A 25,851-nucleotide genomic window follows, 5' to 3' on the forward strand; every position below is an offset into this window, starting at 1 on the left:
AGGAACCGTAGCCAGGGGCTACAAAGGAAGAAATGCATTTGGTCTAAATGGATCCCAGTATATCCAGTACTTGCTGTAGCCTGGCAGGAAAACATCTCAGAAAATTTAAAATAATTAGAAAAATAATGACTGTATACTGTTTGCTCAAATACACTAAAATTACACTTATGAAGGATAAAGTGTTATTGGAAAAGCCTTTGTATTCAAACTGCATATGTAAAAAATAATTTCCTTTTGACATAAAGCACAAGGCACAATGCTTGCTTAATAGAAAAAGCAAATGTAACTTTTAAAAAGTATCTTGGAAAGGAACTTAAGGCCTGAATTTTCAGCTCTTAAACTTAAGCAGAACTCTAAAGAAGCTGCGCTTACATAAAAGTAAATTCCTCATTGTGCTAGTTCAATGTCCTATAAGAAGAAGACATAACTTTGCTACTATTGTATCAGATCTGATTTTAGCCCCTCCTCCCTTTTCTTCCTGCCTTCTCTAAGCCACTGTTTTCTCTTGGTACCTTTCTAATGCCCTTTTCCAGCACTTCACACACTGTATCTGATTAAGAATTCCTGAGTTACAGTGGCAGCAATATCCCAGCTTCCTGCTGCAGGAGGAAATGCTAAAGGCTGCCCCCCAACAGCTAATAAAGAAAAACTGAACAGCACAAACATCACAGCACCTGAGTCAATAAAGATTTTAATGCAACTTTTCAGATAAAGTTCCACAAGGTCCTGCTGCCCTGACCCCAACCATGGAACCTTCCACAACTGAACCAAGTCTGACCTCATGCAAGCATCTGCTTGGTAAGCAGTATTCTAATTTGCAGGATGTTAAGTGACCTATTTTTTTTTTTCTCATTTAAGAAGTTAAAAGCCAGCAGTATTTTGCTGTTGTTAAAAAGGAACACAAGCTAGGCTCCTCTGTCAATGCAACAACAGTTCTTCTGGAAATGTTTACTGAAGAACAGCTTCAATACAGACAAGGTTATTTGGACTAATATTTCCTTAATGGTCCTTCCAGGAATCAGATTCTTACCCTGACATCTTATAATAAGATATCTTGCAAGGTTATCTTAATTTACTGTGAAAAAAGGGAAGTACTACATTTAGTGGCTGAGGCAACAGTCATTCAGTTCAGAAATTCAAACATCAAATTTCTACTTGTCAGATCTGAAAGTTCACCTACTTAAAATATTTTCACTCCAAATTTACCAAATATTCACTGGGAAGAATGCTCTAGCAAGAAACCAGGTTTTAAAACTCTTTTTATAATACATTCAAGCATCTCAGTGTTACAGTTTTATATGAACACTGCAGGAATATCTGATTCTAAAGCCAAGTTACTATTGCTTATTTAGGCAGTGACAAATTTACATGACATTCAAAGTCAGCTAATGATAATGAATTTGTTCAGTGCAGCTTCTAATCTTATGTAATCAAATAATATAAACTCAATTGTATTTCAAATACTAAAAAGGAAGCAAGGGGCACATAAAATAAAGGCATTTCAAGAAGGAACTTGAGGAACACACAAGGTATTAATTAATAAAAAATTGAAGAACCTATGAAACGAGGTAGTTATGAAATAAATACTGTGTTCACAGAGAGATAATGAAATGGAAGGTCTGCAGAAGACAAAACATGAGACAGATAGTTTCCTTTCCATACAACAAAAAACTTGAGAATAATGAAGACTATCAGACAACTACTTCATTTCTGCCTGCATCATTCTGAACTTAATAAAGAACAACAAAATCACTGAAAGTTAAGTACCACCTCTATCTTGTTCACCAAATAAACAGCTAATTACACCCTCAGAACCACAGTCATTGAGACAAAAAATCCAGAAATAAAGAAAATGTTTTTGTCCTACTTTCCTGATATTGATTTTGGACATCACAGAAAGTAGTAGGAAAAAGTATTTCCAGGTCTGAAATAATCAGAAGAGAATGAGGGCAAAATTATAGCTTAAATTACATAAAAACAACTTTGAAATGGGAATGTTTTGTTCTCAAAAGAAGTTATTAAATTCTGTGAGCACTTCTGACTTCATTAAACATTGAGACAGATCTCATATCAGAGCTATGACTGTTCTAATGTGGATGTTTCTTCTGCAAACACCAAAGAAGTCAAATCAATCTTTATGCCAGAGGCAGCAGGAGCTCTTGGAAAGTTCCATCACATTTAGCATCCTCTGAGTGTTGCTTTAAACATTATTACTTGGAAGGGAAGACCACAGGTTTTTCTATAGAAAACTTGAGGCATTAATAATTTTCCTCTTAAGAGTTAAAAAGGACCCTTTCCAATCAAACTATTTCTTGTCTCTCTCATTCATTTTCACTTTTAGGAGGGTTTAAACACTTCTGCTTTATGACAACCACAACCATTTCCTACCTAAGGGAGATTACACACCATCTGGCAGTGTGCTCACATCCACCTGCCTTTCAAGCAATCACACCCACAAGGTGCACAAATTGACATGAATAAGTAGAAACTGTTCTTCTACACACTCCTCCTTTTCCTGAGTTTCCTTTCTAGTACAGAACTACCAGCTAAAGGGCAGGTAGGGACTCAGAAGGAAGTGAGGGGTGCAGTCCTTGTGCTGCCAGCCTTCCTCAGCTGACAATAATCAACAACCTCCTCTGTTAGGAGGTCAACCATTAAAGGGGAAGGTTTTACTGTAAGCTGAGGATATCACATATTTATGTATGATACATAAATGTACATTTATTTTATACTACAACTTTCTCATGCTCCCTTTTCTTTAAAATCCCATCTCCAGCTATCCCAAGCACCACTCAAGGGGTGTGAAACAGGCACAATGTAATGAACAATGTTTTTATTGGAAAGGTATCTTAAGGCGACTTCCTACTATTCTCTGTAAGATTGAAAAATTTACCCAGGTTAGTTAAAATGAAAAGCCACTTCTAACTTGGCCTGGTGTCCCTGTTTAGTACCCTGCACAGTGCCACAAGCCTTTGTTTCAGCAGGGAAGAAGAAATGCCTGGAGCTTGGGGAGAGAGGAACAATGGGAGAAAAAAGGTCCAAAGAGAGATTTGTAAAGGCACTTCTGCTGAAAGGACTACTCAAGGCTACTGTTGCTTAAGGGGCTGGATTTAGGGGTTTTTAACTCCTTCTGCCTGAATAACACAGAATATACATATAGGTCTATACCAACTCAGTCACCCACTGCACAGCTTTCACTCAAATCAGCACTCCCATGAGACACTCCAAGAAACCATTTGCCTTCTTACTGATGTACAACCAGTGTGATGCACTGGCTCTTGGCACTCCAAGCATCTGTGGGCCTTTTATATCAAAAATGCTTCTAGGTCATGGCAGGCTCCTTTGGAAATCCTACCAATGCACTGCAGTCAAACAGCATTAACTCACCCAGCTCTCAGTGCAAGTCAGGTGCCACCCTGAGGGCACACTTTAGAGCAGCTGCCAGCGTTTGGACCATCTGAGGTCACAGGGCAGAATGAAGGCCCAGAGAACCTTTGTATCCCAGCACCTCATCAATGGAAAAATGGAGCAGGAACAGCTCACAGAGCTCTCCTACCTTTGTCTCAGAATACCTCCTAAGGAAGCACTGGCTTACCAAACACTCACTAAAATAACTTTCTGTCCTGCAGTTTTCTATGTAAAACTAAACCATGCCACATTTCAAAGCAATACATTTTCAGTAACTATCCAAATAATCTGATGTTATTTTTTCCTTATTTTTCTAGCCCTGTTTCCTTCACTCTCAGCACTTTGTAAGGACATCTTCATGCGTGCATTCCACATTATGTCTGTTGCAAAGTTTGGTAAACACTTAAAATACGACGTTGCTTTCATTCAAACCCACAATGAGGGCTCACTTTACCAAAGGCCAGAGCTCTTGGCTCATCCTTGTGCCAACTCAACTCAGACACACCACGCAATGCAGCTGACTCCCAAGATGGGCCTTCCACCCCTCAATTTTCCACTTAAGCAAATTAATGATCAGTAAAGATGGGCTACACCCAGAGGACAGAAAACCACTTATTCAGCAAGTCAAAAATGGATACACTGGCACTGAAACTTATAGTTGAAAGTGAAATGCATCCTACAAAGGATACCAGATTTCAGCTGCCTGCCGACAGTAAATATTTCAGGGATGTCCCTAAGATGATTTCTACTGAGGACAAATAATACCGTCTTAAAAGCAAAGAGTCTGGCTTGATAGGGAATAGACAGTTGTTTTATGTCTCTAATGGATTTATTCCCTTATGTTCAGTATTTCTCAGAAAGGATGTCACTCCCTCAGAGAATTCTGCTGCTCTACATTTTAAGAACTCAAATGTTCCAGTGAAGCTCAGCTGAAATTTTAGAAGCTGATAGAGAAAATCGAAAGAGAAGAATAAGAAAAGGTATCTGGTGGTTCAGAATGCTAAAATCCTTCCAAGTAAAAGACAGCAGCAACCAGAAATGCAGAAGCACCCTAATGGAGCTAACTGAAATTACACATACTTAGTGGGTGTGTTAATGCTTTGCATGCCTATCTTTTCACATGCAAAAGACAACATCTGACATGTATGTAACTTAAAGAGTTTGCCCTGTAGTCTTAACTATCCTCCCATAAATTTAACCAACAAAAATAGCATTTAACACAGGTGTTGAATAATCTTCCCAAAATATTTTCTTAGTAAGAAGGTAACTAAGGATTGTTTTACCATTCAATAGAAAAAGACAACTGTTTAATGTGGGTGTGTGCCAATATATGAAAACTATTTTAAATGAGTATTTTTGCAGTGGTCTGGAGGATCATAAGCCTAAATGTTGAACACTCCCTAGCTTCAAATTGTCTCTGCCCTGAATCACTGTGCAGCCCTGCACAGAATAAATAAGTGGAGGAAAGAAAGTCAAGATGGAAATTATTTAAGCACATAAACACTTACAATTCTGTAATATTCAAGAAGCTGTAATGTCCCAAATTAAATTTAGGACAGAGATAGACTTAGATGCACCCTTATTAAGAGGCTGCCTCTGGAGACAGCAGCACGGACAGTACAGGGCTGTGCAAAGCCACCAGTGGCACACTGCGTGTGAGCCCCTCTCCAGAGGGCATCCTCTGCAATTCTCAGGAAAAATTTCCTCCCATGGCAGCCAGGCCTTCTCCAATCTTTTTTTACTCCAAAGAATTTAGGCAAAACCTAAGAATTTCTATTTTAGATAAAACTGAGAGAAAACCGGGTTCACCAATGAAATCATAAAGGTGTTGTAGGAAAAACAATTTTTGTGTGTTTGAGGTAGCACAACTTGCACAAAGAAAAGTGTAGCTAATTAGCTTAAGGTGAGAAGAGTTTTATTGCAGTCCACACCTGGATAGCTGATAATGCATGCAAATATAAGCTTTTAACATATGCCATGAAGAATTAAGTAACAACACAACCTTGAAACGAAAATTAACATTAATGCATGTAGAGACTTTTTCCAGAGGGGGCAGGGGAAAGAAAAACAGAAGAAAGGTGTTAAAAATACATAAAAATAAAAGTTTTGCAGAAAACTGACACAAGACAATATTTAACCTTGGCCTAAAAGCAAGGATCACTTCATTGGTACAAATTGTAGTTGAAGATATCAGGGTTAAGTATAAGCTTCCCAACAAAGTTGCACATTTGTGAGGGATACAAATATGCACTTTCTTTCTCATTTTGAACAGCTGCATATTTTGTTTACATTCAGAGCCATCATTTAGCTACCAGGTAAAATGCCACAAGATTTGTTCACAGAAATTAGTTAGTCAGAAATGAAAAATTATCCAACATTTCTGTTCTGATTGAAATTATCTCAAAAATACTGGATCACATATTTGTTGAAACTAAAAAGAGGATACAACCTGAGAAAACATTAAGAATACCCTAAAATAGTAGTATTGATGTTATTTTTAGCTAGCAACTTTTCTTTTTCTTAATTTCATTAGGTATCAGGAGATAGCTTCAAAAACAACATGCAATTTATCTGCACAATTTTATCAATACCTAGATTTTGATCTCCTCACTATAAATTCATCCTACAGTCCCACAATGCTAGTGCAGAAAGAGCATTCAAATTTGGAACTGAAAACCTGAAATAAAGTAATTTAAGTAATCCTGAGGTTGTTTGTACTTGACATTTCAGAATCTTGGCCAATGTACTTTAGGAAAGGAAAGTGTCTTGCACTTTCAGACATCAGAGTGGTTGGCACACAAACAGCCACTGCAATCAGCATCACTCCCAAACAAAACTAATTGCAACTAAAAAGAGATTGATGCTAGAAAGGCACAAGAGGAGTGATATACTTCAAAGAAAAACAGAAATTTCATTTTTATAAAGTACAAAAACATCCACAGAAGACCAGAAAATTATCATTGGAGTATACCACTGTGAATGGTTAATGTGAAAATCTATCCTGAAAGAACTGGGGCACTAAAAGGAAACAAAACAAAGCAATCTGCTATCTTACTGTGTGAGCAGAACCTTGACCAAAACATGCCTAAAGCACAGTTTCTAGTTCAGTAGCAACAACCCAGATCAAACCCTGATGCACACTGGCTATTCATCTGAAAAATCACCACTGCAGCTGCTACATTAATCCAGCTTTTAGCACTATTTCCTCCTTCTCCTACATCCTTTGCTGTGTTCAAGGCACTCCCAAAAAAGGATGTGGCCACCATGGTTAAGCCTTCAGGAAAAGAGCATTAGTGGCATTCAGATGATGTGTTTTCTTTTCCTTTCTTTTGCTTTACCAGTTGAAAATATCTTAACAAAACTAACAGTGAAACAGGTCTCATTTCAAAGGCTGATCATTTAACATATACTCAAGTGCTCTTTGCATTTTTAATCTTGCCAAACATGCCTTCATAAACAGGCATTGTATTACAGCAGTACTAATGATAAAATGCCAAAGTGGCATTTAGAACTTTATGAATGTGAAGCTCACTGGCAACACCACAAATCAAACAAAGGACCAAGAATTCATAGAGGCTCCCCCCTTTTTTTTTGTTATAAATTCATATGAATAAATATGCAAGCATAATAATTAGCACATTGTTTTCAACTGCAATGCTGCTATTTTCATCCCAAATTTTACACCAGCACCTACTTCAACATTTCCTCTACTGTCTGAGGATGGAAACATCCCATCTGTTGCACATTACAAACTAACCTCAATTACAAAGGCTTTGATCTGTTTGGACAAAAAGGTAGGAGGAATCTGGTCTTCTGCAAAGAGTTACTATTCCATATGCAGATTTACTGCGTAAAAGACCTTGCAAGAGTACGTAGTGTATCACCAATTTACCCACAAACACATTAAATTGAATGCAAAAACCTAGGCAAAAAACAAAACAAAATAAAGGCAGAAAACACACAGTTCATATCTTCAGTACTCAAGGAAAGTACTCCAGGTTTTTCCATGAGACATTATCACACAAAGCTGTCTTCAGCAGGTAGACACAGTTCTTCAGCAAAACTAACAGACTTCAAACTATTCCAGAAGAGTGATTTGCAGTTTAGCTCCACCCCACCCACAGCTCCCTCATGAGAAGCCAGAATTGCAAAGGAAATAAAAAACAGCCCAGTAACACACCAAAACCAACCACAATACACCTTTTGGACAAAAAGAACAGCCTAAAACCACCTCCACTTTCCTCCCACACACCTTTTTTGCAGTGAAGCAGCCAAATGGGAACAGTAAAAGAAGGCATGGTTAGTACAGGCTCTAATTAAGGGCCATAGATGGATGTACCAAACGAGCTCATTCTGCCAACTTAATGATTCAGCCTAAAGACCTGGGAGTTTTCCTCCTTACTTCTGTCAGGAGTCAAGTACATCTGCTGAGTGCATTTGAAGATTCTGCCTCTTGTAAGATAACCTTTTCCTCTGCACACAAGAACTACCACTGAGTTCAGCAGAGAATGATCACAGAAAAGATAAGGATAGTTTTGTGGAAGAATCAATCACAGTCTCCAAAAAAGCTAGACACAAATGACTTGGTATTTTCCTGTGAAACAAGTATTTATATATATTTTTTTTAAATATGTATATATACACACACACATATATATAAAACATATACAACAAGGTAAAGGTAAGTACCACAACTTAAGTACTTCCATTAATTTAGCTGTCCTCACTTGATTTTAAAGACAACACCCTTAAGTCCAAAAGAAAAGGCTGAAAAAAAATTCAAAAAGCAGACAGTGGTGTACTTTCAGCCTCAGTATAAATCAAATAGATTAATACAGAAACAGAATCTGACCTTTCAAAAAACCTATTCAAATTTGATCACACATCACAAAGAGGTTTCCAGTTTTGCTTTTATAAATTATGGATCATTAACTCTCAAGCACTCCAGTGTGCAAGGTTCATGAGATGCATGTGGAGGCTCATTCAGGTCTCTGACCAGATGTACAAGTTTATTAACAGCTCCAATAACCACAACACACAGAGAGATTGGTTCTAACACAGCAAACACTTGTTACCCACTTAAAACCTTCTAACTGGAACTGGTTTCACTCCATCAAGTAACTCTCCATAACTCCAACAGGAATTCTGAGCTCTAATTACTTACCTGTGAACATAATGCAACTGGTGAACTGAATCAATGGCTATCACCATTTCAGCCAAATAAAAACGAGCCATATCTTCAGGGAGTCTGTCCTCAAACTTGCTGAGCAACGTAAGCAGGTCTCCTCCAACATAGTAATCCATAACCAGGTACTATGGAGTGGGAACAGTAAGAGAACAGAGGAGGGAAAAAAACAATCACAATTTATTGAGTGAATAGAAGACTAAATATTCATTTAAGCATAAAAACGAATTCACTGCAAAAATTATTATGGACATTAAAAAAAAAACTAACCAAGATTCTTAGTGCTCTGAAAACAGCAGCCAGTTCAGCTGCAGTTTAGCATTTAGCCTACTTGAACAATTTTCATATTGATACTCCCCAAATATAGTAAGCCTCATTACAAAATAGTATCAACTTCATCCACAGTCCCACCACCAAACATGAAATATTTAGATCCTCTGGATTCCCTTATGAAAACAATGCCCTTTGTTAGAAAGCTAAAGGAGTAAAGATTTTTTAAGTACAGACCTATAAAAATGAAACAAGTGTGTAAATTTGTAATCTCATTTATGTTGCCCAAATTTCCAAGGCTTTCCCTTCCCTTTCTTCCTACCACCTTCTTTTCCCATTAAACAAATTACTTTGGAGAGCAAAGTTTTTAGATTATTTAGAGGGGTATTTCTAATCTAAAGACTATTTAGATTAAGGCAAAGTCTGAGAGACTTCCAGTGACCCACAGCATAATTCCAGAAACTGTTGACATTACACATGATACAGGACCTGGCAACATAAAATACAACATGTCACCTTCTCTAATTGAAAGGATGGAGAAAAATATTGATTTCTCAGATATTAATGAAACATAAAACTTGCCAGCCATAAAAGTGGATGCAAAGACTTTAAAGAAATCAGAGCCTTTCTGCATTTTACTGTATTTACAGAATAAAATGCCACTTCTTTTAGCAACATAATTAAAATTACTGGAAAAAGTGAAACTTAGTGTGAAATTCAGGATTAATATATTTTAGCTTAGTTTAGTTTGTTTTTAATTATGAAACAGTGCCTGAAAGGCTAAATGGGGGAAAGAAAAAAATCAAATTAATTATAGCTAAAAAACTAATTTTTAACATTCTAATTTAACACCCACTGCTAAAACATTACTTTCAAACATGACTGTGGACAGGTTAGTTAGAATCACAGAATATCCTGAGCTGGAAGGGAACCACAAGGATCGCCAGAGTTCAGCTCTTGGCCCTTCACAGGACAGTTCCAAGACTCAAATCACACCCCTGAGAATGAATTTCCACTAGACTCCCTGAAAGTCTTTAGTTAGAGCTCCAGCCTGCTTCCAGGAAGGCAGCCTATCTGCATTTGAAGCAGAGACTCTTAAGAAGACCATAAATAATAAAAAATATTGAAAATGTAATCATGAATATCCGAATTTGTTTCTTTAAAATTCTGAAAATACAGCCTAAAGGGACTATTTATATTAGTTGCCCTTACATGTTTGCCTTTTCCATTTTCAGAAAAAGACACTAAAATATGAATAAAAAAATCTGCAAAATTATGCCAGCTCTAGGGATGTTGAGGGGCAGGCAGAAATCTTACACCTGTTTCTTTCCCCTCATATTTTCCGTAACAATAAAGGTGATGAACAAAGATTTTAACAGCTTGATACACAATAACAGGGGCATCCTCACTGATTCCAAGTGCACAAGAAAGCACAAAAGGCATTTCCACAAGATTTTAAATGTGTTGATAGTCAAATTTTCATCTGTTGCTTTGTGACAGGAATAATGAACTTCTTAAATTATGCTCACAACCCTTACAGAAGATAAGTATCTTCTATTCAGTGGTGCTCCTGCACTCCTTCAGGAACAAGACTGATTGTATAAATTTCTTGTGTTTTACAGTTTCAGAAAATGCATTAAGCCTTTGGAACTCCAGATACTGATTACTAAGTGATGCATTGCACAGACATCCCCCAGAGTTGAATTTATTGCTTTGAATGTATATTGAAAAAAAAAACTCTTCAGATTCTCCTAACTGATGTGGGATCTCTGCACGCATTCTTCAGCACTTTGAAAACCTCTGCAACTCAGATACTGGATACAGGAAAATAATGGAATTTTGGCTCTTAAAACACAGGATTCTGCACCTCCTCCTAAATTTGCAAGAGCAACATAGTGGCCTAACAACACAGAAACCTTCAACTCCTTGAATAAGCCAACACTTAAACTGTAACTCAGGGTTAAGTTGTGCAAATGAAGTTAAATACATGTGTAGGAATTACAGATAAATCTAAAAACAAAATTTGACATTTAAAAATTCCGTCAAATATCCAATGTCAAATATGCAGGTTCTTATAAAAAATAGGGGGGTTTTCAAGCTTTAAAAATACCTTCTAAATGTACACAATCATCCAGATCTATCCCAGTCTCAAATACTTCTCAAAATACTACTGTATGACAGCACCATCTTTCCAAGACAAAGAAAAAGCATAGATTTAACAACTCTAAATTCTAGTAGCTGGTGGAAGCTTAACACAGGCATTTAATCCCACAATCACAGATTCATTTGGAATGGAAGGGACCTCTTCAGACCTCATCTGCTCGAGGAGGGTCAGCTAGAAAAGGCTATTGGTAACTGTCTCCAGCTGGGGTTTGAGCATCTCCCAATAAAGAAGGGATTTCTTGTGTTCTGATCAACCTCCATGGATTTCAGGTTGTACCCACTGGCTCCTGTCCTCCCACCAGGCACCACTGAGAGGAATCCAGCTCCTTGTCTCAATTCCCTCCATGGGGTGTTGACACACATTGATGATAACCCCTCTCTCCATCCTACATTTATTTGGGGTGAAGAATCCCAGCTCTCCTCCCAGGAAGGATGCCCCAATGTCTCAATCATCCTTCTGGCCTCACAACAGCCTTGCTCCAGTGGTTCCATCTCTCTTTCGCCCTGGGAAGGTGAGACCTGGACACAGCACTTCAGGTGCAGGGCTGAGAGGAGAGGAAGGATCTCCCCTGACCTGCTGGCAACACTTTTCCTTGAGCCCAGAATACTCCTGGCCCGTTTTACTGTGAGAGTGCATTGCTGCCTCATGGCTAAGCTTGTTATCCATCAGCCCCTCAAGTAAATCTGCTTTCCACTCACCTGGGCCCCAGCATGTACTTGGTTTCTCTTACTGTACACCCTAGATGCAGGGCATTGCCTTTCCCTTTGCTGAAATCCATGAGATTTCTCTCTCCCCAGTTTGCTGAGGTCCATGTCAAGGCAAGCAACAGCCACTGCACAACCACATCTACTGCTCAATCTACACAGATTTTTTTTATAAAGGCCACTTGTGTTACACACAATTTCAATAAGAAGCATATGGAGAACTAGTGATGATACAAACTCTCAGTATCACTGAAATTTTGCCCAGCAGACTATCAAAGATGAAGAACAGAACCTGCTCTGTTCTTAGTGAAAACAAGGAAAATGGCAGGAATAAAACAAATTCTAGCAGGCTGTTCTGGAATATATAATATTTTTCTTGAAATGCTCTTAGTGATAAGATCAGAATTACACAATACATGAGATTATTTTTACTGTCCACACTAACAAAGCAGGAAGCTGGCTGGGAGGTATTTACACCAACAGTTAGACTTACAAATGCAGAGCCCCATTTCTATAAAAACCTACCAAAATCCTGGATCCCCAGGCATCTGAATTGACAGAAGAAAGTGCAATATAATGGCAAAAATCACTGCAGGCCTGCAAGAGTAGCCTGTATAGCACTTTTTGTATTGGACAGACTGGAAGGAAAACACTACTGTGGCTGTACAATACATTTTAAGAAAATTATTAGAATTGCTAATGATAGAGAATCCAAAGTACAGGGCAATCAAACCCAAATAATCAAAGGCCATCAATGCAAAGTTGTTTACTTTTTCAGGTATAAATTCTACCAAAACTGTATCACAATCAAAACATTTTTTAAGTGGGAACGATTTTATAGAAAATTGGCCACTTTTTCACATATTAGTTTCTTTTTGCAAGTCATTCAAAATACTCAAAAATTAAATAACATCAAAGAGACATTTTAATTTAATAAACTACACCTTCCAACTCTTATTTATGAGAATTTAGAGGCATTCTTCCTGCTTTATTGTTTTGTGACAGCTTAGTGAGTTTAAGTCTCAAAATAGTAAGTTGTTTCAAAACAGGTCTACTCCCAATTGCTCTCTGTAAAACTGTAATCAACATGGTTAATCATGAAAAACTAAAATAGAAAATCTATGTTAGTAAGTGCACTTTCAATTTTACAAATCCAATTAAACTGGAATGACAAATTATAAGAAAGACTATGCAGACAGACCAAAGTTTATCAACAAATGCACAGTGGTTTAGAAAACAAACCTGCCTTCCTGAGTATTTATAGCAAAACTTCCAAAGTTTCTCACCAATCTCCACCCTTCAGAATTTTATGGAAAAACCACAGATCCTCACATGGTCTGTATGGTCCAGAATACAAAATTAACAAATAAACTACTTTTCTGTTTCAAACCACAACCAAGACTCTGCATTTCCACACAGATATATATATATAAATATATAAAAGCAACACTCACTAAATAGTTTTCATCCTGGAATGCATAATGCAATGTTGTGATCCACTGGTTATCTCCATTCACTAACACATCTCTTTCTTCTCGAAAACAGGCTGTCTGAAGGGGAGAAAAATAATTATAGGCTTTAGGTAAAATAGATAAAGAAAAACATCTAGCAAGTTGACTGTGCTTTGACATTATATTTGGGAGGAAAAAAATCAAAACTGCCTCTCAGTTAACAAGTTATTTATTACACTATCCAAATATGACAAAATCTAAAAAGAAATAAATATGAGAAGAGACCACCTTCTTCAAATTTAAGCAGTTGTACTTTCTCTGTACTGTTAAGTGATGCAAAGGGATAAATAAGCTGCTGCTTCCCATCATCTAAATGTCAAAATCTTGATGTATCAATAATTACATGATAGCAATGTATGATTAAGAAAAACAATCAATAACGGCATTAGATAATTGTAACTGCTCTAGGAGTCAGAGAGCTGGAATCTGGAATCTTGTGTTTTATCTCATCATGGTGTTAGCCTAGTTTTACACTTGAGTTCTCACACACAGTTCTTTCCATGTGAAAGTAGCTGCCAATAACTCCATGTAGTCATCACTTGATAATCATTAATCACTTTCTCCACACCCCTCTCTCAGGAAAAGCAGGGAGGAGCAAATGTTGCTCTTGCCAGGTATAAGCTGCTGATCAGACATCCCAAGAGGTTTCCCCTCAATACACTGGAAAGACAAACAGGAGGCAAGAGGTGCCTTCATATCAAGTGGAACAGAGGAGGAACAAGAACTGCCAACAAATGTTTTGTACGAAAAAAAACGGCAAAATGTGAAGAAAATAACTTAGTGCAAAGCAGCAAGGCATTTAATCCAATGAAGGTCCTGCAACTTGCCCTGAGTAGTGAAAAAAATACCTCAGCAGAAACAACTTTGCAGAAAATAACAGACAAAAACGACCAAACAGACAAAAAGCCAAAAAGAAACTATAGCAAAGAAATCTCCTAAATATTTTGAAGGGAGTAAGTTCTGAAGTGAGTATCACAAGAAAACAAAAAGTATCAAATAACAAAGCCAATACACAATTTTGTTCAGAAAAAAAGAGATGTAAACAATAGTGCAAAGGAAAGAATAACATTGTACAGGCTCTGTTCAGAAGGCAGATGGAGAGTTTGAGAAAAACACAGACCATATTTTATTACAGCACACTCTGCTCTTCACAAAGATGTTTCATCATTTTGAACCCTGCTCTGTCTCTCCATCTCTGAGACAGTTAAGTTTAAAGGAAATTCAAACATTTGCTTTTTATTTTTTCAGTTTGATTTCCAAATCCAATAGGAAAAGAGCAGACTTCTGGCATGGCTTTTGCTGGCTGTGAGATTTGGAAAGTGAAGAATGAAAAATGGAATATCATTTGAGATTGAGATATGCACAAGAAAACATGCAGCAAAAACAGAGCAGCAAGTAACTCCTTCTTCCAAGCAAATAAACCATCAAGTCCTTTTTTTTGGTGAATACAGTGAGTAAGAACTATGCAGACCAGGAAAAATTAGGATGACATACTTGAATCATTGCACAATGCAGCAGCTAAATCAGTGAAATTTGAGAAAATAGCAAGACATACTTCAAACAAATACCTTCAAAGATTACTGAATAAAAAATAGACTTGGGGTAGGAGAATGAGCATGGATCATCTTCAGAAGGAAGAAAAGATGTTTGATGCTTTGTGGCAATGCTTCAGCTTGATTTTTTTTCCTTCTTTGTTTGTAAACTCTTCACATATTTCAGAGAGAAATAACTATGAACTCTTGTTTTCACAAGGATAAATAACAGGTAGTTTCTCTGCTTGTTATGACACAACTAATAGGATTGGTTACTAGAGAATTTATATAATTCCATTTGTTTTTGCCATGATTTGACAAAAGACTGTGCATTCCTTGAGCACTACAGACACCCACCACTGGGCAGCATGCCCAGAGCTGAAGCAACAGCTACTACCACAGTAGATCACAGCTGAGAGTTGAAGTGGCAAAAAAAAAAAAAAATTCCAGCAACAACAAAAAGAGACAGTAGCAGCAGTTCTTTTAATTAGTGTAGCCTGGCTAAAACAGGCTTTTATAAAATTAAGCCTTTTTTGTGCCTTCCATTATTCCAGCATTACACTTCATCTTCCCTAGGCAGTCTCCTTGAACTGTTGGCAGAGACCCCCAGAGGTCATCAGATCCAACTCTGTTACAGCAAAGCCAACTCGGTGCCATGGTCTCATCTCTGTTATCGTGGCCTTCAAGCAGCAAAGAATTTGACCTGCTCTGCTGTTGGGTGCTCATGTCCTCAGAGCTCAGAGTCAGCACCTCCTGGGGATGCTGACTGCTTCCATCTGCCTGCTATGTGTCCTGGTCTCTCCTGAGCCTCCTTTGGCAGCAGCATGGCACATGTGTCACTCTAAGTGTCTGTCAGCGCTCAGGGTAGCGGGTCTGGGGGTGTCACAGCAACATGTCACACACTTCCAGGTACTCCTTGTATCAGTAACATTCCCAGCTCTACATCCCATCTCAACAGTGGCAAGTATTTGGAAAATTTATCCTCTGTTATTATACAAAAAAAAAGAACACTGACTTTGCAACCTGTGTAATTTTACAGTAACAGTTTTTGTACACAGAGCTTGTAGCTCTCAACCTTACTCTGGCATTCTCAAGCCTCTTTTGAGCACATACTCTCTTTCTGCTTTTACAAATGACTCCCACTTCACACACTGTTGACACATATGTTCATTAACATATAGAATATGAATATATATATATTAACATATAGATCTATCTGTATGCTTGCAGTTTTGGACTGCATGATCTTCCTGTGCATCTCATGTTAGTGCAGCACACTGCTAACAGAGCAAAAATGGGTCATTTTCCCCATCAGTAGTAAGAAGAGCATTCATGAATGTTTAAAAATGACAGGTTACAGTTGCTAAAGGTCATGCTTTATAATGCATTTTCACTCCAGATGGTTCTCTTTCCACTATATACCCATGGGTTACAAATACATGGAAAAACATTGCTGTAATTCTTTTTAGGCTAACGGTTCAGACTTTCAGAAATTCAGCTGGACCCATGGGAAGAGTATTTTTAATACCTTGCATAGAGAAAAATTTTTGAAACCTATTTATAACTGTATCCTAATGAAAAGAAACAGTTTTCAAACTCACTTTAAAAGGGTACATTTAAAAATAGAGTGGAGCTTTATTCCTAGTCCTTTCTTTTTCAGTGAAATAATAAAACTTACAGTAATGACATTTGTCTTGGAGAGAAATACCTCTTTGTATCAAGACTACTGCCAGATTGCTCAGTATCTGAATAATTTCTGGATAAAAAGGAAACACATTGTGCACATCTAACCACAATCTGCAAGCCATTTATACTTAATATGATAACATTTTCATTAAAAGAAACAGGATGTGCACACATCAGAAATTGGCTTTAATTTGTCTGAATACATTTTTTAAAAAAGTGTGATGGTTTCCCATTGATCTCACTTCCTACCAAGATGTAATTAAAACATAAATGAGGAAATCAGAATAAACTTGGAAGCAGTTGAACAGCAAGGCAGTTTGAGAGCAGCAAAGTTGAGGTCTGAAATAAAAACTATATATTTATGAGTGTATTTTTAGTATGCACAGATGAAGAATTTCAAAGCAAATTAGACAGATAGATACATGTTCCATCTAAAATTAATACACAAGTATTCAGGTGCAGGCTGCATTTCATAAGCTTCCTTTCAAAGGAATCCAGGGGAAATATACCAAGGATTTGTGAAGAGCAGAGTTGTATAAAGAAAGTAGACAGCTAAGGCAAAAGTAAGGCTGGTGAAGGAGCTGTTCCACCTTTTTCAGACATAAAATGGACTCCAGCTTTAATGAGGAACTTTTTATCACATATTTTTGCAGATGAACATTTTTAGGAAACATGCCCTCTAATTAATTTGAAACTTTTATCTTTCTGATTTTTCAATCCACTCATTGGGCCTTTACTAAGTTCTAACTACTGAGCAACTAATTGACTTGATGAGCTATAGCTCAGCAGTTACCTTCTTATAGCTCAGCAATTACCTTCCACCATGGAAAATACTTGCTAAACACATTCCCAAGTGGAACAAATGTATTAAAAGATCACTTGTGCAGTGGGCAATTTTTGGACAATCACAGAAAAGGTCTAATGTCAAAAACATTCAGCCCCACAGAAGTCAAGATTCCAGGACATTTCAACCCTTCTGATGAATTGCTTTAAGCTTATTTAATATTTTTTTTATACTGCCAGTAAATAGTGAAGCACTTCCTCCATCCCTCTAATAAACATGGAGACTTGTGGACAAAGAAATGACAATTCAGCAAAGTAAGAGGGGACACAATCATGGAAAACACTGCTGCAATCTTACTTCAGCTCTCTTCAGCATCTCCCACTTATTAAGTATCTTCATGGCAAAAACTTTATCTGCATTTTTCAGTTTTACTACTGCAACCTGGAAAAAAGAAATGAAAGACAAATAAGTTACAACAAGAAAATATATATTGTTTTCATTTTTATGTAACCTTGCAGTTTTGGAGTTTTTTTCAAGTATTCTGGATACATTTTTACTATGTACAAAATACCACACCACCAAAACAAACACCTAAATAGTACAGGAAAATTCCAAGTTTATTGTAAGCTTTCCTTATGTATCACACTTTCCCAAGGTATAATTTTTTTCTAAGTGACTGTCAATGAAAACTGGCATTTCTCAGCATCACACTTCTTGCAGTACCATAATGACATGAAGCTCTCTGGCTCTATGCTTTATATTCCTGCACTTCAGTGCTACACACTTATTTAAACTTTGGAGCCCTCAACAAAAAGGTAACAGCACAGCAGCTTCTAAATCAAGATAAACAATGTGGTTTTGGTTTTAAAAACAAATAAAACTGTAGATTTGACATAAAGCAACTTCCACTCTCATTTCAAATCATGCACTAGATTTTCTTCAAAGATAGTATGATTTCATATTTTTCCACCTGAAGTTCAATGAGCTCTTTATGATATCTGTTGTAAGCAACAAGGAAACAGTAAAATGCACATTTTCTAGAGAAATAAAACTTAACAAAACAAGCCAGCCCAGCTGCCTCTCCTCTCCTCATAGCTTCTAAAACATTAGATGCCATGGGCCTCTGTAATAATAAATTAATGAAGTTCACTGACACCATCCTTTTCTGAGAATATTAGTTTTGTTTAGCTATAATATAAGCTAACATAGAATATTTTTAGGAAAGAGGGAAGGAAGAAGTTTACACAAACTTGTTTTCACAGTTCCAGCTTCCCTGGGTATGGAAAGCTCAGTGTCTTAACCAAAATGGGTATAAAAGTGCCACAAACTCAAAGATGCTGATCAGAACTAGACCAGCATTATCATCCCAACTACAGAAAAGTTCATCACTTTACATTTTAACAACCATTCTCAAATATCCCCTGCCTCTTCCCTTTCAAGGGAATCTTGAGACTAAAGCAGATAAAAGTTTATTTCTGTGTGCATCTGGTTACAAACCAACACGCTGTCACACAGATTATCATCATCTTCATCCTGCAGGCCAGTGACAAAAAAATACCAAGGTTGAATCCTACATTCCTTTCACCTCTCTCACAATCAGCAAACCAGCAATGTGTGAAGACAGTGATAACAGAAAAGAAAATACAGGATCAGACAGTTTAAAGGAAGTGTCATGCAAACCTCTTTGAACCATCTTCAGATGTGTCATCAGCTGCAACAGCTTCACAAACGAGGCAAAAGCACAGGCTGAAGGATTGCAATGCTCTGATGTCTAAATCTATGTGTATCTCACAGTGTGGCTCCTGCCTAGCTACAGACTCACAGACCAAGCAGCTGTCACTTCCCATATGTACATTATCAGCCCTGCTCCTGACACTGCTGCCTTCTGGGGTTGCAGGGGGAGGCAGTGGCAAGGAGATAAAAAGAGGATATAAGACAGAAAGGTATTACATTTATTTGTTTAAACTAGTTTATGGGCTGAAATTTTTAAAGGTTACCTCACATGAGGTTCAAGTTCAGATTTAGAATCCATCAAGGAATTTTCAGATTTGAAAAACAAAATGGATTATTACTTCAGCCTGCAATATGATAACTTTAATTCATAAAGAATGTTTGCTGTGGTGTGCATGGTAACCCAAGACCGAGAATCACAACTTTTTTTTGAGGGAAAGATGAATCTTTTGCAGTGATACATAGCGCAGAGTGTGGATTTGATCTTGATTATCCTTTTGCAATAGTATCTAAACTTTAGAGGCTCTGGTAAGCCATTACCTGTATCAATTTCTAATGAGAAATGGCAGGAGGAGAAAGCCTCAAAATTGCACCTTATCAGTATTCAAACTGTATCCTACATGACTTGGATGACAGGGACACCCTTGGTGATGCAGCTACAATGTAATTGTGCCTCAAAGACCTTAAGTGTTCTGGGACCCTTGCTGGGAAAAATTAAAAGGCTGCTGCTACTAAAGCTGAGTAGCTCCTGCTGCCCAGCATGGGAAATAAATTTTTCCCCACCATTAACCATTGGAGTAGAGGCAGCCAGAGGCGTAAGACAATACAAGTATTTCAAGGCCAATTTCAGGAGTTCATTTCTTGCCTGTAGCATGCTCAGTGCAAGGCTGTGTTACCCTGCACAGGACATCCTTACTGAAAGACACACAGTAAGAGTGCATAGCTGCCTCAATTTCCAGTCTCCTATTCAGCAATCACTTGGACACAAGTGCAGGAGCTACAGCACTGCCTTTGGTGAAGATCTGGAACACAGGCTTTCCGTGGCATGAACAAGGGCTTGGTACCTTCTGCAAATGTGCAACAGCCTTGAAGACTGACTAAAGAACAAAAATAGACTCGTGTTTACCAGCTGTGTTTACAATCAGTCTGAAGCTTTTAGTCTGTGAAAGCCATTAATGTTATTCCATATCAATAACCACCACACACAAAAGATCACAGACATCATCATCATCTTTCTGCAATCACAGCATGTTTTTGGGGGTGTCTCAGTGCTTTAGAAAAGTAAATCCCAAAATGCTTATTCCAAGACTGTGAAAGTAAAACCTGACACTTCAGCATTGAGCAGACTGATGCAGCTTCTAATTGTAACAAAAAAAATTCTGAATCATGATTACAAATCTAGGCAATGTTTATATATACACAGAGTATTTACTACCTACACAAAGGCACAAATACAGACAGAGTTTTGTTTTGATCTTTTCCCTTCCCTAGCAAAGCTGTCAAGACTGAAGAAAAGAGTAATCACTCCTAGTGATCCTGAAATGTCTTGCTACTGGAACTTCTTAAAATTAAACTTCTTAAAGGTTGTTTTTTTTTTATGTCCCTGTGAGCAGCCAAAAAAAAAAAGATTGGTATGTGCTGATGTAAACATCTTGGGTTTAGCCAGATATGAAGCTTTTTTCCTCATCCTCCAACCATTTTCCATATTTGCCACAAGCAGCAGTCTAGTTTGGCATGCTGTCAGACACCCTCTGCCCCAAGCTTGGCTATTTGTGATATTTGTCTGCACTTTCCCTTTGCTTAAAAAGCAATAGCCTTTTACAGAAAAAAAAAATAGAATAGAAGCTATTGAAGTTGAAAGAAAAAGAAAAACAATAAAAGTAGAAAAAAAGATTCAGCATTGGTTTTCTTGTCCAGCAAGAACAAGCAGACAAGAAAGAAAGTTACTGTTCATAACTGTATGACAAAAATTAGGAGTAACCAGCTCATTCTCAAGCTATAAAACTCATCATCTTCAAAATATCAACAGCGTAACAACCTGGTATTTGCTAGCATCAGCATGCACTGATTTTTTTTTTTTCAAAGCCGTAACAGAATCAACTGAATATTTTGGTAGTAGATAGAACTTTCACTAAAGTGCACTTTTATACTGCTGAGGGACACCACTAAGAGCTGTTACCCAGTTGCTTCACCTTTCCTAGCAGCATTTTCAGCTCCCAAGTTTAAAATCTTTTTGTTTTGAGTTCAGTTTTTCAAACCCAGCTGCTCAAAGCCAGCACAGTGAATTGCTTGAAGCCCACATTATTAATTTTACCATGATAATCCTGCTCCTCCCCCAAGCAAAACATCTGTGTTTTCTGAAGAGAGCACTCTTACATGTAATTGTAAATAAGTAAATGCAAGCATGCAGAGGGAAGGGGCATGTGAATAATTTGACAAAAAGGAAGCATTTCAGAAGGCAGAAAACAGGGTAAGGGGAAAAACAAAAACTAGGAACAATGAACTCCAACAGTTATAAGCAATAACTAGTTTAAACTACTTTTTGTCTGCATTAAACTTGTAAAAACAAAAAGGGAAATATTTCTTGACTATGCAAATTGAAGAAATTGAGTAGCGTAAAATCAAAATAAGAACAAGTCTGAGACTGTGCCAAAGAAAACTTGCACTAACTTTGTAGTCTACAGAATTTCAGAATTATGTTGATTCAGGAGACAAAAATTACCCCTCCCAGTAACCTAGAGCAACCTTGGTCTCATTTATAATTTGCTGGAAAGAAAATACATTCTTTCAGATTTCTTAATATGTCTCAGTAAATACAAGTATTGTGCAATTTAATATTAATATAGTTTTTTGTGGTTTAAGTAGCAGTAAAATTTGGTGGTCCATTTTATAATTTTCCTCAGATATTTACTGGTTATTTTACAGAAAAACTAGCAATTTCACACAGAACTTGTTTTCTTAGACAAATGTCTGCGTAGAACTTGTCTTTGCTAAGCCAGCAAGACACATATCCTTCCAAATATTTATTAAGAACATAAAAACCCAAACATCTTCACTGAAAGAGCTTCATTTTTCCCCTTACTGAAGATTTTGACAATCATAGAGTCACGTTATCTTCCTCAGATAAGGAATTAGAAAGAAACACTGTTCCTAGAAGAGAAGAACTAGCCAATCACACAGGCTGTCCCCAGAAGGGGACAGGGAAAGTTACATTCTCACTGTTCACGGGATGATTCACCACAAAGAACTTCCTGAGAAAGAACCACGGTTCCTCTGCGGTTCAGCTGCTGTGGAGCTTGGTGCTGATTTAGCAGACAAAAATGACTTGTCTTAAAAACACAATATAAGGCAGGTTTTATGCATGATCCTCCTGACAAGAAGGCACCAACATCAGCGATTTTTCTTACACTTAACACAATCTGTAACTCAGCTGCAACTCCTATGGTAGCACTGACCAAGGCTAATCTTTAAAGCAGAAGTGTTTACATCAAAATGGAGATTGCAACATTCTCTGTGGCAGAGGTTTAGACTAAAGATAAATCATCCATGAGTAACTTCAGCCATCAGTGTCCTTTATAAAGAAGCTTCACTCCAGATGGACCAAAACCAAGAGGGATAAAGCAGCTAAATAAATACTACCTTTTCTTGTTATTTTTACAGCTGCCCAATGGTTATATCTGCACATAGGGATCAGAGTATGTAGTGGCACACACTATAGTAAAAATTCCTCTTCCTGACATACTACCTACAGGAGTCTGCTCTTCCACAATGACAGACTAGCAAAGACTGATTTTCACTCAAGATGCAAACATGAAAGTGAACCTGACAACAACTCTTCTCCGGCACATGCCAGAGCCTCCAGAAATCCTCTCCTGTCACAGAGAACTTCCATTTCCAAAGGCAATCAACACTTTGATCAGTAAATCTTTTTCTTTGGGTTTAAGTTCACGTGCATTTTCAGGCACTATGCAGTACCTCCTGCAGAGGCTTTCCACACTACCCACATCTGCAGCATATTTAGCCATGAAAAACTCAAGGCACTGCTGTACATTAGCTTGCTCTTCTTACAGTGTACTGCATGAAAACAAAGCTCATGCACACAAAAGAATTAAGAAAAATGGGGCAGAAAGCTAACATTTTAAAGTTTCCTTGACCTAGTGATCAACAGACTTGTCTGGCAAATCCAAGTAAGAGATAGCTTAATCAGAAGCAGCAAAAAATTGTATGGTTTCACAGCAGTAGGTGACATTTGAAAAGGAAAATAACATCTGCTGAAGTCCTTAAAAGAAATACAGGAAAAATATTCAAAAGTTCATTAAAATAGAGAAATATCTCTTTTCCTGTAATTAAGTTTCCTATGTTGTTGGAATGTCAGTGTCAATATCTGGCTAATTAAGCTGCTGAAAACTACTTTCAGACTGTAAAGTTATCAGGAAAATTAGCAATTATTTGACTTCTAAACCACCAGTTACACACTGATCTCCACCTCCTGACTTGAAAGAATTAGTGAAGCAAATGATTTATCCTCAGACAGTTGAACCATGGTCTCTCAATACATGTGAGCCTGTCTGCTCTCAAAATTCACAAGACTTAAAAAGAGCTATCAAATAATGTATAAAACAAAATGTACATGCATCAAACATTAGGTGGGCCTACAATATCCATTATGGCTAAAGAATGTAAAAACCTGAATATCAGTGTATTGTTATGAACTGTCTCTTCTCCTCAGTGCTGCAGGTCTGCAAGAGAATTATCCAAACGCTTCCAGCTCCTTGTCACACATACCTCCCCAAAGGCTCCTCGACCAATCACCTTCAGAATCTCAAAATCTTCTTTATGTAGTCGCATCTGTTTCACTTTAGATGTAAAAGGTTTGGCTGAAACAAAGGAAAAACAAAGAGAATCGTTAAAAACAAGAAAACAACCCACACAAAAATCAAAGAACAAGGTAACAGTAACACAAAATAAATGCAATCAGAGGCCTAAAACCAAGGGATCGTTTTGCTTATACACCTGTTTATCCTAAAGGAATATAATGAAGTTTAAAGCTAGAAATAAGTAAGTAAGAACTAAGTCAAAACTGCTGTGAGAAAAAGGTTTACAAAGTAAGCTTGCTTTTTGCCCTCTTTTAATTAAAAAAAAAAAAAAAGGGAGTAAAGCTGAGTAAAGCTGACTGTATTTTTCCACAGACTTTTGAGTTCACAGACATCCACTGAATCTATGCTATATAATTCTGGTTGCAAAAAACCAAAATCTAATATAATGAGTTCGCTTTGGACAATATTAATTTTTTTGCCAATCAGCCAGACAATACTGTATTCAATGAGAAATTAAAATGGTGGTAAATGGTAAGTGGAAGGGCAATATTGGCCTACACAATGTATTATGCAATAGTTTTTGAAAAATACTTCTTCAAGGGAACAATTAATAGTCAATTCTTAGTTTTGGAAGGAAGAACAGTTGCACTTAAGACATTATTAACACATACAGTGAAAAAACTGAGTGCATTTTCAAGTTAAGCTTCATTTCCTTCTCCCCTTCTTTTAAAACATATTTGAAAGCAGTAAGCAAAATAATGTACTGTATTCCAGACAGGTAAAACCCCAGCACTGTTTGCAGTAAAAGTCTCAGGAGTACTATTCCTTTCTTTTAGCCCCATTTAGCACTACAATTAAACAGCCCTGGTTCATTAATACATCTCTGCATGTATGCAAAACAAGTTACTGATAACTCTACATCAAAACATACATAGCACAACCCTTGGTAAAAAAAAAAACTTAAAAATTGAAGCTTTCAGTAATTTAGCAGGAAAAGGATTTCTTTATAAAATTATTGTTCTAAAGGCACGTTCAATGCTTTACACAGATGAAATCCTATTACTAAACCAGATATTTCAGTAAATATGGTTCATACAAGAAGGTTATATAATCAGGATTGGGATGGGTCTCCAAAACACAAATTCAATTTCTGGCTCAAAGGCAGTCTAGCTCAATGATCCCAAAAAAGCAACTTGAGATACTTCACCCAGTTTCACATCTATGAAAAGGGAACATTATTTTTGTAACAGACAAGGCACTGACAATCACACTGCTGAATCACAAAACCCCAAAAAGGCACATTGTAAAGTCACCATTTTACAAGGCCCATAAAACCTCATTAGCTTATGCTTTCAGGGTACAGAGGCCCATCTCTGTCCATTTCTCTCTCTGCAGGAGCTGATGGAATCAGTGCAGATTTATTTGCAGGGAAGAGTTGTGACAGGCATCATACTGCAGAACAATTTGTTCAGAATAACATTTCTAAACAGAAGTGGGGAACTGTTTTCAAAAGCTCCAAAAGCAAATGACCCTAAGTAAGAACCAAGTTAAATAGTCCTAGACACATGTAAGGAACCAAATTTGGGTTCTCCTAGAATTCAGAATTTTCTCTTTCTAATTTTATGAAATAATCCTGCTAAAACCCCATAATTCAATTTAGAACATTAATATTAACCATGCAGCCCTTCAAGGCACTAGAGCATCCTTGTCCAGAAGCATATTACCCTTCTGTTCAGCAAAGCAACCCTATAAACTGAGTCAAGACACAAGCTACCTGTAGTTTTAGTACCTAAAACCCCTCACAAAACATTTTCATCCTAGTCAAAGCAGCTTTCTAAACCACATCTGTAGAGTAATGACACAAAAATGCAGCACATGTTTACAGCAGAGCTCTACTGACTTTCGTGGTACAATACATGAAACCCTTTAAAAATCTCAGTGGTTCCAAAGTCTGAATCTGGTCTCTTTTTTCTGAAATTTCTCAAATACCAGGAATCAATTCTGTCCCAGGAATTACATCTGTTCCAACTAGAGAAACATCAGCTTATGATTAAAAAAA

The 25,851-nt window shown here is 37.2% G+C and overlaps 1 protein-coding gene across 14 annotated transcripts in view; it reads right to left on the minus strand.

The window, feature by feature from the left end:
- Nucleotides 1–25,851, minus strand: part of CDC42BPA (CDC42 binding protein kinase alpha) — a 181,938-nt gene that overhangs the window by 100,398 nt on the left and 55,689 nt on the right. For all 14 annotated transcript variants that reach the window (XM_063152594.1, XM_063152595.1, XM_063152601.1 and 11 more), the window contains 4 exons: nucleotides 23,761–23,852; nucleotides 17,602–17,685; nucleotides 13,186–13,281; nucleotides 8,573–8,721 (listed from right to left, as the gene is read on the minus strand). In XM_063152594.1, the coding sequence (XP_063008664.1) occupies nucleotides 8,573–8,721; nucleotides 13,186–13,281; nucleotides 17,602–17,685; nucleotides 23,761–23,852 (421 nt within the window). The remainder of the gene's footprint in view (nucleotides 1–8,572; nucleotides 8,722–13,185; nucleotides 13,282–17,601; nucleotides 17,686–23,760; nucleotides 23,853–25,851) is intronic.

This window comes from Melospiza melodia, chromosome 3 (assembly GCF_035770615.1).
Source record: "Melospiza melodia melodia isolate bMelMel2 chromosome 3, bMelMel2.pri, whole genome shotgun sequence".
Classification (NCBI taxonomy): domain Eukaryota; kingdom Metazoa; phylum Chordata; class Aves; order Passeriformes; family Passerellidae; genus Melospiza; species Melospiza melodia.